This window comes from Argentina silus, assembly GCF_951799395.1.
Source record: "Argentina silus genome assembly, chromosome: 6".
Lineage (NCBI taxonomy): Eukaryota > Metazoa > Chordata > Actinopteri > Argentiniformes > Argentinidae > Argentina > Argentina silus.
Window position 1 is genome coordinate 10,457,957 of NC_139660.1, and position 15,631 is coordinate 10,473,587.

The 15,631-nt window shown below is 42.8% G+C and overlaps 1 protein-coding gene across 2 annotated transcripts in view; it reads left to right on the top strand.

Annotated features, from left to right (window-relative positions):
• LOC310805319 (uncharacterized protein) overlaps positions 1 to 15,631 on the top strand; it is a 40,155-nt gene that overhangs the window by 4,843 nt on the left and 19,681 nt on the right. The window contains exons 1-6 of one of the 2 annotated variants that reach the window (XM_083670925.1): positions 7,786 to 8,184; positions 11,942 to 12,070; positions 12,381 to 12,536; positions 12,743 to 12,884; positions 13,566 to 13,735; positions 13,861 to 13,995. In XM_083670925.1, coding sequence (XP_083527051.1) covers positions 8,134 to 8,184; positions 11,942 to 12,070; positions 12,381 to 12,536; positions 12,743 to 12,884; positions 13,566 to 13,735; positions 13,861 to 13,995 — 783 coding nt within the window. In that variant the 5' untranslated portion in view covers positions 7,786 to 8,133. Of the gene's footprint in view, positions 1 to 315; positions 502 to 768; positions 1,212 to 1,383; positions 1,527 to 7,785; positions 8,185 to 11,941; positions 12,071 to 12,380; positions 12,537 to 12,742; positions 12,885 to 13,565; positions 13,736 to 13,860; positions 13,996 to 15,631 lie in introns of those variants that run through there. The other variant, XM_083670927.1, reaches the window with a different exon arrangement.

Sequence of the window (15,631 nt, forward strand, 5' to 3'; positions counted from 1 at the left end):
AAATTCATGGGTACAAGCTAGCCCTATTAACTGGTGAAATCAATTATTGGTAAATAATATCTTACTGTGTGAGCTAACGTTACTTTGCTAAATTCAGCCACTTCAGTAGGCACTCCAACAGCTAACGCCAATAAACAAGTTCATTCTTTTATATTTGCTCTGGAAAAACCCACTGGCTGACCCACATCGGTGAATTATCAGAGGAATATGTGCCGACACAGATATTTTTGTAAAAGGCCAATATCGGTGCGATATATTTATCGGGCTCTAGTACAGACTGATGCAGTGGCTGATAACCTGTGTTTGTTTCTGCAGTATGAGGGCAGTATAGACGAGAACACAATGGGCGTGGAGGTGATGAGGATCAAAGCAGAGGACTTTGACCTAGAGGACACTGATAACTGGTTGGCGCAGTTTGATATTGTCAAGGGCAACGAGGCAGGCTACTTCAGCATCAAGACAGACCCTAAGACCAATGAGGGCATCCTGATGCTGGACAAGGTATGGCAGGATCTCCTACACATTACAGAGTCATACACTCACACATACTGTACCCATACACACATGCACAAAATACACATATATGCACATACACGCACATATACACACACAAAAAAAAGAAATACCAAAATAAAATACACAAAACAATTACCACCTTGGTTATTACTGCAAATTTCTTCTCTTTTCCTTCTGTTTTTGTCTCTGAACTGTAGAGTAAATGCCAGATTGATCTGATTACCTTTGCCTTCTTGCTTGTTCTTTCTCTAGACTGTTGATTATGAAAATGTGAAAGACCTTGAACTTGGACTGGCCGTAAGAAACAAGGCTGTGCCGTATGGTGGAGGTGGAGGTGGAACAGGGGGAGGAAGTGGAGGAGGAGGAGGGGGTGGAACTGGAGGAGGATCTGGAGGAGGATCTGGAGGATCTGGAGGAGGATCTGGAGGATCTGGAGGATCTGGAGGAGGAGGAGGAGGAGGGAGTGGTGGTGGTGGATCTGGGGGAGGAACATCATGGGGGAGTGGAGGTTACACTGGCTTCAAAACATACCCAATCAAAATCAATGTGAAAAACAAGCCAGAGGGGCCACGCTTCGACCCCAAGGTCAAGGCCATCCCCCTCTCAGAAGATGGCAAGACAGTCAAAATCAATGAGGTCATCGCCAAATACCCAGCCATAGACGGAGACACACTACTGCCAGCAGAGAATGTCAGGTCTGTCTACAAACATACCGACAAAGACACACACACACACACACACACACACAAATGTACCCACATTGGAAAATGCTGATCTGTTCATGCACACATACACAAAACACACCTACATTTTCAACATGTACATGTTTGCCAAAGCTTTAACGGACATCTCCATTGTGACTGATAGGTATGCTAAGGGATCTGATCCAGACAACTGGTTAACAGTGGACCCAGATACAGGAGATATTAAACTCAACAAGTTGCCAGATCGAGAGTCCCCATTCCTGGTGAACGGGACATACTATGCCAAGATACTCTGCATGACCCAAGGTAGGCTAGTCCTGAGCTAGTCCCTATGAGCTAAGAGCTATACTCCATGGGTCAATTTCCCAATCACTGATTAAGTCTACCCTAGCCTTAAAGGAATTTATGCAGGTCTTAATTTGTGTTTGTCCAACAATGAGCATATCCTCATTTTTACATATGAATTACCATTTTGTAATCCATATGTGAAGTATATTAGTAGTATGATACATTTGTTTACATACCAGGTTCATGTTAGTGTTTTTCACCACTCATTAGCTGCAGGATACCCCTTTAGCACAAATTGGAATAGTACTGCTTTACACCAGCAGAGGGTGGAACACTTCATCTGGCAGAGGTGTAGTGTAGTACTGTTTCACACCAGCAGGGGATGTTCAGTGTCTGACACTAAACATGAGTGCAGGCTTCTATGGTGATATTGTCATCATCGTCCATATCCTGAGTGTCTATTGTGTCTCCCTCTCTGCCTGTGCAGACATGCCCTCTAAAACGGCCACGGGCAGCATAGCCATCCAGGTGGAGGACTTCAATGACCACTGCCCCACGCTGACTGGCCAAGTTCAGACCATGTGTACGACTGCCGATGCGGTCTACGTGACGGCGGTGGATGAGGACGCGGCCCCCAACGGAGCCCCTTTCAGCTTCACCATCATCCCAGAGGGCACCAAGGGTGTCTGGGTTGTTGAGCATCTGAACGGTGAGGGCAATGGAGGTCCTATGGAGAGAATAATGGTTGTAGTGTGACATTGACTGGCTGTCATAGAACAGCTACGATGTGTTACGGTGTTGATTAGCCTAGCATAGCACCTACTCAAGTCACCAGGCATCAAGCCTTCCTAGTCCCAGGACAGAAATGGCTGACCCTGAGGATGTGTGTGACATATGACCCTGAGGATGTGTGTGACCTCTGACCCCAAGGATGTGTGTGACATCTGACTCTGAGGATGTATATGATGTCTGACTGTTGTCTGTGTGTTTGCAGACACCTCGGCCATCCTCAGATCTCAGGAGGCTGTGTGGCCCGGCCCATACGAGGTTGCTGTAGAGATCAGGGACCAGCAGGGGGAGGCGTGTCCAGACCCGCAAAAGCTTAAGGTGGAGGTATGCACCTGTGAAGACGGAAAAGTGTGTGGAACACGAGGGGGCCAAGGCAGCAGCAGCAAAGGGGCGGAGTTTGGACCTGCAGGCATTGGCCTGCTCTTCTTGGGCCTGCTGATGCTACTGCGTGAGTATGATGTCACCATCACATGGTTAGGGTTGCACTTCTGCAGAACTACAACAAGCCCAGGCCAATAGAGGCAGGATTTCAGTGTCAAACAGCAGTCAGCAAACTGCTTTAGTTGAGGACAGAACCAGGGCATATTATTCATGCATACATGCTTAGACCTGAACACATCTCCCACAGAATCTCTCATCAAACATTGTTGCCCAAACTTGGTTGTCTCGGAGCAAGTAATTACCATAATTACTGCATTCATGGAAACTGCATTCATTTAAAGTAATTCATACACTGTAAATAAAAGATGTGTTCATAGTAGTGTATATGCCCCACCCATGCCCCACCCAATTACCCTCCACCTTTAGTGTAACTCTCATTGTTGCGTCCTCTAGTCATCCCTCTCCTGCTGCTATTCTGCCACTGTGGGGGGCCCGGGGCCCTGCCTGGGGGCTTCACCGAGATGCCCTTTGACACCAAAGCACACCTCATCTCCTACCACACAGAGGGACAAGGCGAGAACACAGTAAGAAGGATAGATTAAATGTCATTTGGGGACTTTACATTCATTATAGATGATTTTCTAAAAGTCTGTGTGACCACTTTCATCTTTAACCTTTTCCAGGATGTGCCTATGCTGAACACGCCAATGCAAGTAGACACAGGATTGGTCAAAATTGGCAACGTGGGAGCAGTGTCAGCAGCGCCCATGGGGATGGGAGCAGGGTTAATGGGAGCAGGGTTAATGGGAGCAGGGTTAACAGGAGGAGCTTTACAAAACTCCTCGTCCACAATGGGTGGCGGATTCTACCAACCAGATGACAGGCGCATGGACATGGACATGGCATATATGAATGGGGGAGAGATGATTGGCCAAGAGCATGGAGGTGCCTTCTACTCTGAGTTTGAGAGCAGAGATGGAGGAGTCTACGATGGCATCACTCTGCCAGAACACTACCTGGGGGAGTACTACTCTCAGGTAAGGAGATAGTTAACAGCTCCACCCACAGTCAGCGTATTCCTGTCCAAATTCAACATACTGTACAGTTCATTGACTCAAAATACAAACCACACCGTCCTTATGCGAAGTGAAGTAAAGTGTAAGTGTATGAAATAAAGTCTGTATTGTAATGTAATGTAATGTACCTCTGTGTGTTTTCCAGAAGGCAAGCTGTGCTGCAGAGAACCACATCCAGAAAGACAGTCTGTTGGTTTATGACTACGAGGGCCAGGGCTCTCCTGTGGGTTCAGTGGGCTGCTGCAGCCTCCTGGAATCTGACAACGACCTCCAGTTCCTCAACGACCTGGGGCCAAAGTTCAAGACCCTGGCCGAGATCTGCAGAGGTGAGGAGATTCGAACAGAGGTCAGGACAAGGGTCTCTGCCCCCCCTCCACCCAAGCCCACCATCTCCATGGCAACAGCAGCCAGCAGTATGACAGTGGTGAACAGCTCTGTGTCAGCCCGGCCCCCAGCCCCGACGACCCAGGTGGAGAGGACTGTGGTGACGGAGTCGGCGCGTTCGGCTACACTAAGAGGAGGCCAAGGCCAGACCTTCCTGGTGCAGCAGCAGCAGCCTGTGTACTACACCACCACCCCTGTACTGCAGCCCATGCACTACGTAGTGGAGCCACAGGTTCACAACACTGTGCTGCTGGCAGAGAGGCCCTCTGGTGCCAACCTGCAGAATGTGGTAGTGCTCAACGGGCCTCCATCAGGATCTGCTCAGGGCCTGGTGCTGCAGGGGCAGCGGGTGATGTCTGGCGTCCCAGCTCAGGCCACCCTTGGCAGTGGGGAGGGGATGATGCTGGTGGAGAGGAGTGGGGGTGGAGGGCACTTCACTGGCTCTCAGAACCTGATGGTGGTGGAGGGGCATGTACCTGTGCGCTCGGGGCAGATAGGGATGGGACAGGTTCTGCAGGGGGGGCAGGTACTGCAGGGGGGACAGACATGGCTCCAGCAGGGCTCCCTGCAGCGAGGGGGCCTCGCAGGGTCTCAGACTGTCCTGGTGGTGGAGGGGCAGGGGGGTAGTGGGGGGAAGATAGTGCAGGGTGGAGTGGTAGGGCTCTCTCAGGGGTCACTGCAGAGGAGCGCCCTCTCTGGCTCTCAGAGCGGCACTGTGGGATTCAGTGTGTCCTCCAGCACAGTACCAGTCCCTGCCACCCGCAAGGAGGTGATGCGGGAGAGAAGAGTTGAGACCAGTTAGAGTGTGTGTTCAGGCATGCAGGTTTAGAATGTAACCTACATTTGCATTTTTATGTTTTTGACATTTAGCAGACAGTCGAAAGCGACTTACAACCTCATGTGGTTACTCACCCATAAGGAATCATACCATTTAGAAATGTCTCACCTTGGTGCTAGCGGGGGGGGGGGGGGGGGGGGTGCTAGTATATCAGCATGTGTGTGCATGTGTAATTCAGCTTCTGCTACACATTCTGACTGTTGTTTGAGGGAGAAACAGATCCTGTTTACCCCGTACACACACACACACACACACACACACACACACACACACACACACTACCTATTATTACCTACATGTACATTTGATTTTAATTTACAAACTTGTTCAATTCTGAAGGGAAATGGTATTTCTTCTGTCTTTTGTGTAAATTATATTTACTGTACATTTATGTTGAATAATGTGACAACACAATTCTTCAACACAAATTGTACTGTTTCACTTTTTAGAAGATTATGCACTAGTTCCATGTCACTATGGAACAATCAAAAAACAACAGATAGTCCTATTAGCTGCCTTAGAGTTTGCCATGCTAACTCATATGATCAGGTCATATGAGGTGTGCTGGAGCACACACCCACAAGGACAAGTCACCCTCTCTCCTCCATGCTGCCCTGGTAGTGCATATCTAATAGGATGTTTGTCTGAGATGTTCTCTTTGTCCTTTATCTATAAAACTAACCAAGCTGGTTTAGCAGGGCTTTCAGAGGGAGGAGTGTCTGTGGTTGAGAGAATGCTCAGGTGGCAGGGTTGTTCTTTCATTTAATGGGAGTAGGTTCGAACTGATTTTTCTTGGAATTATGTTCCCAAGCAATTACCATAGTATTTTGTTGAGTGTACACACAGAACAACACCTATGCCTGACACAAGCATTCCTGTTTGTGTAGTCACATCCTCATTTAGAAAAGCACTTGTTTGATCTTTGATTTTCCGTTCACACACTATTCAATTGTTTCGAATTGTCATTGATTTGAATGAACTAATCAAAGATTACTTCGATTATTGTTTTGATCATGCCCGAGAGAATGCTGCACTTTATAAAATCTCCTATTTGGTCCGGTTGTGCAGACTATTATGAGTACAGAATGTGGGGCATCCCTCTTTGTCCTAACATCCTAGACTAAGATCCCTTGTGAACCACCTCACATTAGTAACTGTTATTTAGGCACTCTGCAATGGTTTTCATTTACCAAATCAACTGAGAACTATTAACACTGTTTCTCAAACAAAATGTTTGGTGCTCCTTCCGGAACCGTAATTAGTATAATAAGTGTTTTATAGTCATTGCTACTGGGTTGAATGAATGTATCCTTGGATCAGTTTCATACTCCAGTATGCCTCCTTGAAAATGAGTGTGGTCATTTTTGTCGTTGTTTTTATGGTTTATTGTGATATGTTTGTGTTTTTATAGAACATTATGCGCTTTGACCATCACATGATCAGGGGTGTCTTTTCTGTTATTGGGTTCCATTGGATTGGTTCAGCCATGGTCATTGTTTGGTAAGAGTAATTACCATTTTTTTACCGCAAGAATAATTACCACTTTTCTTGTTATGATAGTCAAACAGGGGATAATTGTTTTGTCATGTATCTATTTACTCTTGAATGTACTGGTATGTATTTTGGCAAACAGATGTATCTGAAACCTGTTTTTTTGTTGTGTTGTTTCAACGAAATGGATTGTCTATGTCTGCTGCCAGTTGGCTAATGTGTTGCACAGGACACTAACTTTTCTATAAGCCTGTAATCCTAAAACATATCTTCACTGCGTCAATGTACAATTTTCATTGACGTTGATGTTAATGCTCATTTTTAATGCTGATTTTATAATTGGAGATTCAATTGCTCTCAATTATTTAGGCTGAAGTCAGAAATATATTTTATATACTGTACTACACACCACTTTTGAGGCAAGGAAATTTGATATGAATAAAGACAAGACAAGACTTTTGTCTTTTGCAAGGTCTCTGTAACTTTCACTTCATATGTACATTGTCAAAATGTTTAATGTCCTTTAAATGTGCACTAAAATAAACATTATTTTAAATGTTATAATCACTGTACAGCTATTTCTTACACACAATACTGTATGGAAAATACCTCTGTGTTTGTCTGTTGATGTGTCCCTAGACTCTCCTAAAGGGAATGAATTTGTGAGAGAACTCATGCTTACACCAAGCATCATGAATTAGTGGAGAATTGGGGCAGATTGTGTGTGTGTGTGTGTGTGTGTGTGTGTGTGTGTGTGTGTGTGTGTCTGTCTGTCTGTTTCTGTCTTGCTCTCTTTCTATCTGTCCCTCCCTCTTATTGCCCAATCTATTTCTTTATGTGAACCATTATCTCATTTTCTTTTCATTAGCCCTCCTTTCTGTTGAACTATATTAAAATGTGAGATGTAATTACAGTGTTTGGCTGCCAATTCCAATTCCAAAGGAATGAGGAATATCAGGCCAGGGCTTGCTAATGATAGGGTTCTACCAGAAACCAGGTGTGATCGTCCGTATGGACCCCGGATCTGGCCCCTCATCCCCTACCTGCCAAGGGTGGCCTGAGCTGGGACACCAGACCCCACCCGCTGCCCCTGCCCTGAGCAGATCCTGATTGGTTGTGGGTTCAGTTATTCTGCCCTGAGGGTAGATCTTCAATATACTGTAACACACCCTACCTCATTACTGCTGATACTCCTGCACTCAGGAGGAGCAATCTGTATGAAGGGAATAGAAGGGGGAGGCAGTATAGAGAGAGAGAGAGGGGGGCGGGCAGATATAAGACCTAGAGAGGATAGAAAAACAAAGGGAAGGTGGACCGAGAGGAGTGAGTGAAGAGAGTGCTCAGAGAGAAGAGAATGTTGGAAATGATGTCTTTCCTAAGTGTGAGTGCATTGTAGGAGCATCGCATTAGCAATTAGACATGTTTACATGACTATATTAGCTCAGTGAATCACCGAGCTCAAAGCTACGGAATTCAACTTCAGTGTAAACGATCACTCATCCAAGACGCCACCGTCAGCTGCACCAAGAGCAGAGCAGAGCAGGGCAGAACAGGGCAGAACAGCGCAGAACGCAGTCTTCAGCTGTTTCCTTCCTCCCATATCCTCTGGGCAATTCTGTTCCAGGTGTGCCGGTGAAGTTGTTCTTCCACAGGTGGGAACCTTGCAATGGATCTTCTGCCAGCTGTTGCTCTTTTGCTGGTGTGCTTTGTTCTGGGGGTGAGTTCACAAAGTGCTTTGTGTGTTTTCTGTAGCTGCCCGAGGCTGCCTGTGTATGTTTACTGTAATCATGATAAATGCTAGAGGGTGCTTAAATTTATATATATTTCATATTTATATCATGGTTCCTAAAATGTAACTTTGTATGACAGCAAAACTGACCATGATCAGGAACCAGCTTATTTCTAGTGGCTCCCTGCAAGAGACTTTTATTTAGATTTACTGCTTGAATTTGTATCATACAGGATTCTTTCTCAATCAGTACTCCACTCTTCATTATTTTTAAATCAAGTGACATGTTTCCTTCCAGACAATTCAGGAGAACCAAGTTATGATAACAACCCTCCTCTCGCCCTATCAACTACCTCCTATCCCATAACCCCCAGAACTACCTCACAAACACTACTTTTCAAATAATTAAATATAACTAATTAGATTGTCCTGCCTTATCATGACCAAACCACTAAGGACCTGTTTCTCCAGTGTTTTTGTTCTTACAGGAGGCTTTGTAAATAAATGATGCCTGTTCATGAATGTGATCTTGTTTAAAAAAAATGTAATGCTGCTCTCATGGAATGTCATTCCTTGAGCTCAACAGATATGTCTATTTATTTATCCATTCATGGTGTATTTTAATGGGGGCAGATAGGCCTACAAACACATTGAGTTAACACGTTAAGTTAAAGAGTCTGATGCATTTGAACTATAATGTCTATAGTTTACGCTAATTCTCAACACTCATCCCAAGATGGGCTTTTACAGAAACACAGGGTTAAAATATATAAAACTAAAAAGAGATCACATACACTCACCGGCCACTTTATTAGGTACACCTTGCTAGTACTGGGTTGGACCCCCTTTTGTAGCCCATCTGCTTTAAGGTTTGACGTGTTGTGCATTCAGAGATGGTCTTTTGCATACCTTGATTGTAACAAGTGGTTATTTGAGTTACTGTTGCCTTTCTATCATCTCGAATCAGTCTGGCCATTCTCCTCTGACCTCTGGCATCAACAAGGCATTTTTGCACAGAGAACTGCTGCTCACTGGATATTTTCTCTTTTTCGGACGATTCTCTGTAAACCCTAGAGATGGTTGTGCATGAAAATCCCAGTAGATCAGCAGTTTCTGAAATACTCAGACCAATCTGGCACCAACAACTATGCCACGTTCAAAGTCACTTAAATCACCTTTCTTCCCCATTCTGATGCTCGGTTTGAACATCAGCAGGTCGTCTTGACCATGTCTACATGCCTAAATGCAGTGAGTTGCTGCCATGTGATTGGCTGATTAGATATTTGCGTTACCGAGCAGTTGAACCTAATACCTGTACCTAATAAAGTGTCAGTGAGTGTAAATAGATAATGGTTGTTGAGATACACACATTTAGACATGGTGAATGGAGTGGAAAAAACAACATGAATTATACAATTGAATGATAATTTCAAATAGAATGATTAATTCACACATACACTGTAAAGCTGAAACTTAAACCGTGAGAGAAAATTGCATGTTTCTAAAGGATACAGAGATGGGGACTTTAAGGTTGACTCCACGATGTGGCGTAGCCATGGAATAGCAGGGCAACTACGGCAGAGTTAGCTTAAAGTAAGACTAATTCACTCAGCAGCCATTTTGTCACACGGCTATTGCGCTGCACTGCCGTGCTTGTGCGCAAAAGGAATCGCTAGTGATTGAAACGTCTTGCTTGAATCTGAAACATCTTTAATGTCATCCAACTTTCATCCAACGCAGAGTCTACCTTTAACTTATTTGACTTGTAGGCCTCTTGGCCACCTTAGGGGCATAGGGCATCCACTATGTCTCTCCACCTCATTCACAGAGATGGTATTTGGAGGCCAGATTGGGCCATGATGCACTCATAAAACACAGTATGAGTTGTTATAATGACCATATCTATGCCTTCTGTATTTGAAGAAGTGAAAAAGTAATGTGAGTGAATTTTATTGCGTGGGGGAGAATGTGAGAAAATGTTGTATATTTTATTTTCTTATCTCTCCCGTGTCAGTTCCAAGTCACAATACATTTTCTTGCTGACAATAGAGAGTTGGATTGAGATCCAGATCTGGAAACTATTCTGTCTATGAATAGAAGCAGGGCTGGGCCTCATAGGTTCTTCACTAGAAGACTGCCTGTCAAGGCACTCCTTCTACTGTCCTGACACCATTGATTCCACCATTACTTAGCCTCAGGCAGTTAATGTACTTTCAGGGAGATGGTAAACCAATATTCTGACACTGTGCTCATTTAAAGATCCCATGACATATCCCAAGATCATGTCTTTCCAGCACAATGACCAAACTTTCCCATAAGACATCCATCTAACCCTAGTCCCTAATTCATCATTCCCTCCATTCACACCTTTTTTTTTTTTCTTTTTTTTGTTTCACCAATTATCTACCTATGGCATCATCTGCTTTTAGAGACATGAACAAATATTTTAGCTGCTCATATTCTGTTCGATTTTTAGGAGTAACTGAAAATATGACCTGCATGCAGTATTTTTCAAGACTTTCAGACTTGCTTTACAAAATACAAAACTTATTGGGGGGTTTTCAAATGCAGGTTTTCAAATGCAAGTTAACAAATGGTGGCCCATTCCTGCATGACTGAATGTGTCTGAACCAGTTAACAGGGAGGCCATTAAAATTAATTACTACAAGTCTGAATGCATCAACTATACATTATACCTAGTCGTAACTGACATACCCCTCATGCCGTGTTGTGATTTAAACAATCTGGTAGGTTGCCAGCATACAGAAGTAACACGTGTTGAAACTTAGAACAACCAAAGCTAAGAAAGATCAACATCTGTCATGAAGATCTCCTTTGATTGTGGCCTTTATTGGTTTCAACAGCTTATTGTCATATCTCTTAAAGTAGTGCAATACTCTTAAAAAACAGTCAACGGGGGCGCTTAGTGACGTAGCACACTAATGCATTTACCACGTAATCCCAAGGTTCCTGGTTCGATTCCGACCCTCGACCTATCTTGCATGTCATCCCTCCTCTCTCTCCCTTCCTGTCAGTCTCTACTGTCTCTGTCCCAATAAAGCGGAAATGACCTGATCAAACACATTCAGAGAGAGTTGGCTCAGAGCTATATCTGTTCAGGTGAGAACATGCTTCTCCTCATAGCTGGTATGCAAACCAGAGCGAGTATCCCACATTGTTGTTGACAGTCTGATTCACTGGTAGTTCATAATGACATTCTTTACACAAGTAAAGATAATTAATTTAGATCCTGAACGACATCAGGTGACACAAACAGAAAATAAAGATGCTTTATAACCTCACTATGTACCAGTTCCCAATCCATCCACAATTGCGCACACACACTTTTGTCTTTACATATTCTAGATGCTCCACTGAGAATCACCAAATCAATTTTGCATTTTGGTATCTCAACATTGATTTTTTAACAGTAACGTTTCCATGAACATGTGTTGGTTTTCCAATTCAGAAGTACAGTCTTTTACAAAGACATTTTGTTTATTTACAACCTATGATGCTAATGATCTCCTCCAAAATCTTGACAATACAGATTTATGAAGAGCCCAACATTTACATGCTTTCCACAGGTTCCACAGTTTCATCAAGGGCAAATATACCTTCATTGATACTCGAGGAAAATAAAGCCATACATTGTTACTGTACATGTGTGTCTTAGTGGCATTGGCCAGGTGCATATTGTTCAAGATGTTTTTGTATCCTGATGATTTCCTGTTCCCCTATGCAGCTCTCTAGTGGCTGGGCAATGGACAGAGACATGGAGAGACATCTGAAGCGTCAGAAGAGAGATTGGGTCATTCCACCACAGCAACTCAAGGAAAACTATGATTACACATCAAGGAAGTTTGTTGCCAAAGTAAGACTGCTTTCAGGTCAAAAGTTGCTGGGGGTATAACAGGGTGGAGGTGCTTGGTATGGTGAATTGAATGATCATGCTTTTCAGGACAGCGCCAGGAAAAAAGGGGTTTCTGATATTGTTTTTTTTAGTTTGGATCCTAATTCCTGGACACATTCCTGTAATCCCGGATTAGAAAGCACTTTCAATGGAGATGCTCAATTGAGCATGTTCATTCACCCACTAGGACTACCATATGCTGAATTAGTATATTCGAGAACCCCAGAGAAAGTAAATCAGTGGTTTATGTTGTTTTTTTAACTATTCTCAGATCAGGTCAGACCAGGCCGGTGGTGAAAAGATGTATTACTTTCTGAGTGGCCCTGGAGTCGATCAAGATCCAGTAAACCTGTTCATCGTGGAAGAGAGCACAGGCCTGGTCCGCATCAGAGGGATTCTAGACAGAGAAGTGAAGAGCAGCTACTCTGTGAGTAGTACATACACACACACACACACACACACACACACACACACACACACATATGCACACAAGCACACACACACACACACACACACACACACACACATACACACACACACACACACACACACACACACACACACATACACATACACTGTACTGTATTGTCATGAGAGACCTTTGAGGAATGTGTGTATTTGTTCTGTCTGTAGCTGGCTGGTGTGGCGAAATTCCGTAATGGCACGATCGCAGAGAGCAGCATAGATATAAACATAGTTGTGATGGATGAAAATGACAACTCCCCTATATTTGCTGCAGTTCCAACAGCCAGCATCAGAGAATCAAGCACTCCAGGTAATAACCTCACCAACAGCCAGCAGCGCTGTGCAAGTACTATAGCCACACTCATACCCCCTACTACCCCCTCTCTCATTCCATCTCTTCAAGCTATTCCAGTTTTTCTTGACTGCATCACATTTGTTACTAAAATGCAGTTCACATGCCTACAACAAAAACATAGTATTTTCTCATTGTTTCACACAAAATGCAAATGTTAAGGACCATTTTACAAAACTGTTAACACAACTCTCCACATAGGACACAAAAATCAAATACCTGTAAACTGTTATCGCTCAACAGTTCAACTAACAATCAGTCTGTAATTACAAACTAAATAGGTCATCAATAACGTAACATGTGTCCTGTCAGACAGGAGAGAATAGATTACTGAATAGAATAGATTAACGATTTTGGTTGGCACTTTTTGTGTTCAGTAGTTTAGTAATTCATTTTGTTTAATAATTCAGTTTGTTGTTGTAACTGTAATTTATAGTAAGCAAACATGTTGCTGTATCTTCGGCAGCAATTTGTAGGACATACACAATCTTAACATTTTTGTCCTGAATGGTTGTCCTTAAATCATCATTAAATCATAACTGATAAAGCTGTCTGATTGAACCAGTGTTGTTGTATAGTCTAGTCTACCAGAGTGGCCCTATTCCAAGAGTGTCTGAGTGTTCTTTGACTTCGCCCCAGGGACGTTGGTTACCCAGGTGACAGCCACAGATATTGACCAACCCAACCATCGGAACTCTAAGATTTCCTACACCATCGCAAAGCAGGAGCCACCTGAAGAATCCATGCAATTCCACATCGACAAGGACACAGGGTACCTCTATGTGAAGGAGTCAACGATAGACCGAGAGGTACAACTGGCCTGTCATGACCTGATATACACCATCCTGTCAATGCATGTCTGTCCTTTGCTTGTTTGCAGGAAATGGTGAGCTGGAAACCTAATTTTCCTATCTGATGCATCTGTACCACACAGAGACAGAGTTCTTACATTTTGACTATCAAAGGAACTGATCTGGATGGGGCAGCCGAAGGCAACACAGGAACCACTACGGTGAAGGTTAATGTCCTGGACATCAATGACAATATCCCAACATTGGAAAAAGATGAGGTGAAAACAATTAATCTAATCAAACCCTTGCAATGAAGAACCATATATATGCCATTTCCAAATTCAGATGATCTCTGATTTAGAATCTAAATATCAGTTTACTGTAATATCCAGAGATCTAAACTTGAACTAAAATACATAGTCCATCTTGTATACTTATGGTCTGTATACAACATCAAAACTCAGGATGATTCCATACTCTGTACAACTAGAAATATGTCACACCACCAAGGTTAATTTGGCTTTACTGTATGACGTGTTGTCATATTAACTGTTGGAAAATGTAATGAGTGCAGAGATTGATTTAGTCAAATAGAATCTATCTTAATGTTTGCACTTTTGTTACAATTACTGAGTTTAGCAAATTTGAGCTTCATCATTTCTGCTAGAAGTAATTTCCCTCTATCATGTCTTTCCATGGGTGCAGTACACTGGGAGCATACCAGAGAACAAAGCAAATATTGAGGTGATGAGATTCAAGACACTGGACAAAGACCTGGAGCACACAGACAACTGGAATGCTGTATTCGATATTGTCTCCGGAAACGATGACCAAATCTTCAGCATCGAAACAGACCCCAAGACCAATGAAGGAATTCTTCTGCTAAACAAAGTATTAGAGAATTTTCTTAGACACAGTAACTAATAAAGTAAAGCACACAGTTTAATCAGAAAATCATCATTACTATACACTCACCGAACACTTTATTAGGAACACCTGTATACCTTCTCATGGTGGAGGTGGTGTAATGGTGTGGGGAAAGTTTTCTTGGCACACTTTGGGCCCATTAATACCAATCAATCATTGATTGAATGCCATTTGCAAATGCTATTTGAGTATTGTTGCTGACCATGTGCATCCCTTCACGGCCACAATTTACCCATCTTCTAATGGCTACTTCCAGCATGATAATGCACCATGTCACAAAGCAAAAGTTGTCTCAAACTGGTTTCATGAACATGACAATGAGTTCAGTGTTCATCAGTGGCCTTCCCACAGCTTGAAAGTGCACCTGAAAAATCTGCAGGAATTGCGTGATGCAATCATGTCATCATGGACCAGAATCTCAAAGGAATGTTTCCAACTTCTTGTGGAATCAATGCCACCAAGAATTTAGGCTGTTTTGAGAGCAAAGGGTTATAGGGTTAAAGGGTTATACCCAGTGTTAGTATAGTGTTCCTAATAAAGTGCTCACTGAGTGTATGTGGCAATGATCTTTTTATTGTTTGCAATCTGATATACAGTACATTTACATTACATTTACAGCATTTAGCAGCATTTAGCAAATACATTTGTTTAAGTACGTGAATCATCTATCCATCAGTCATCATAAGATAAAGTAATCAATGCAGTCACAATGCTAGAAGATTTTTTTTTTTATTTTTTTTTTTATATATATATATATATATATATATATATATATATATATATATATATATATATATATATATATATATATATATATATATATATTCCAAACATGTATTCCAAACATGTGTGATCTAGACGGTTATCATTATCTGTATCAATATCTACTCTGCAATGTGATTCCATGCTTGTTGAACTGTCAATTGACAGTCCCTAATTGCTTTCTGTTTTGCAGCCTGTTGATTTTGAAGAAAATCCTCTTTTAAA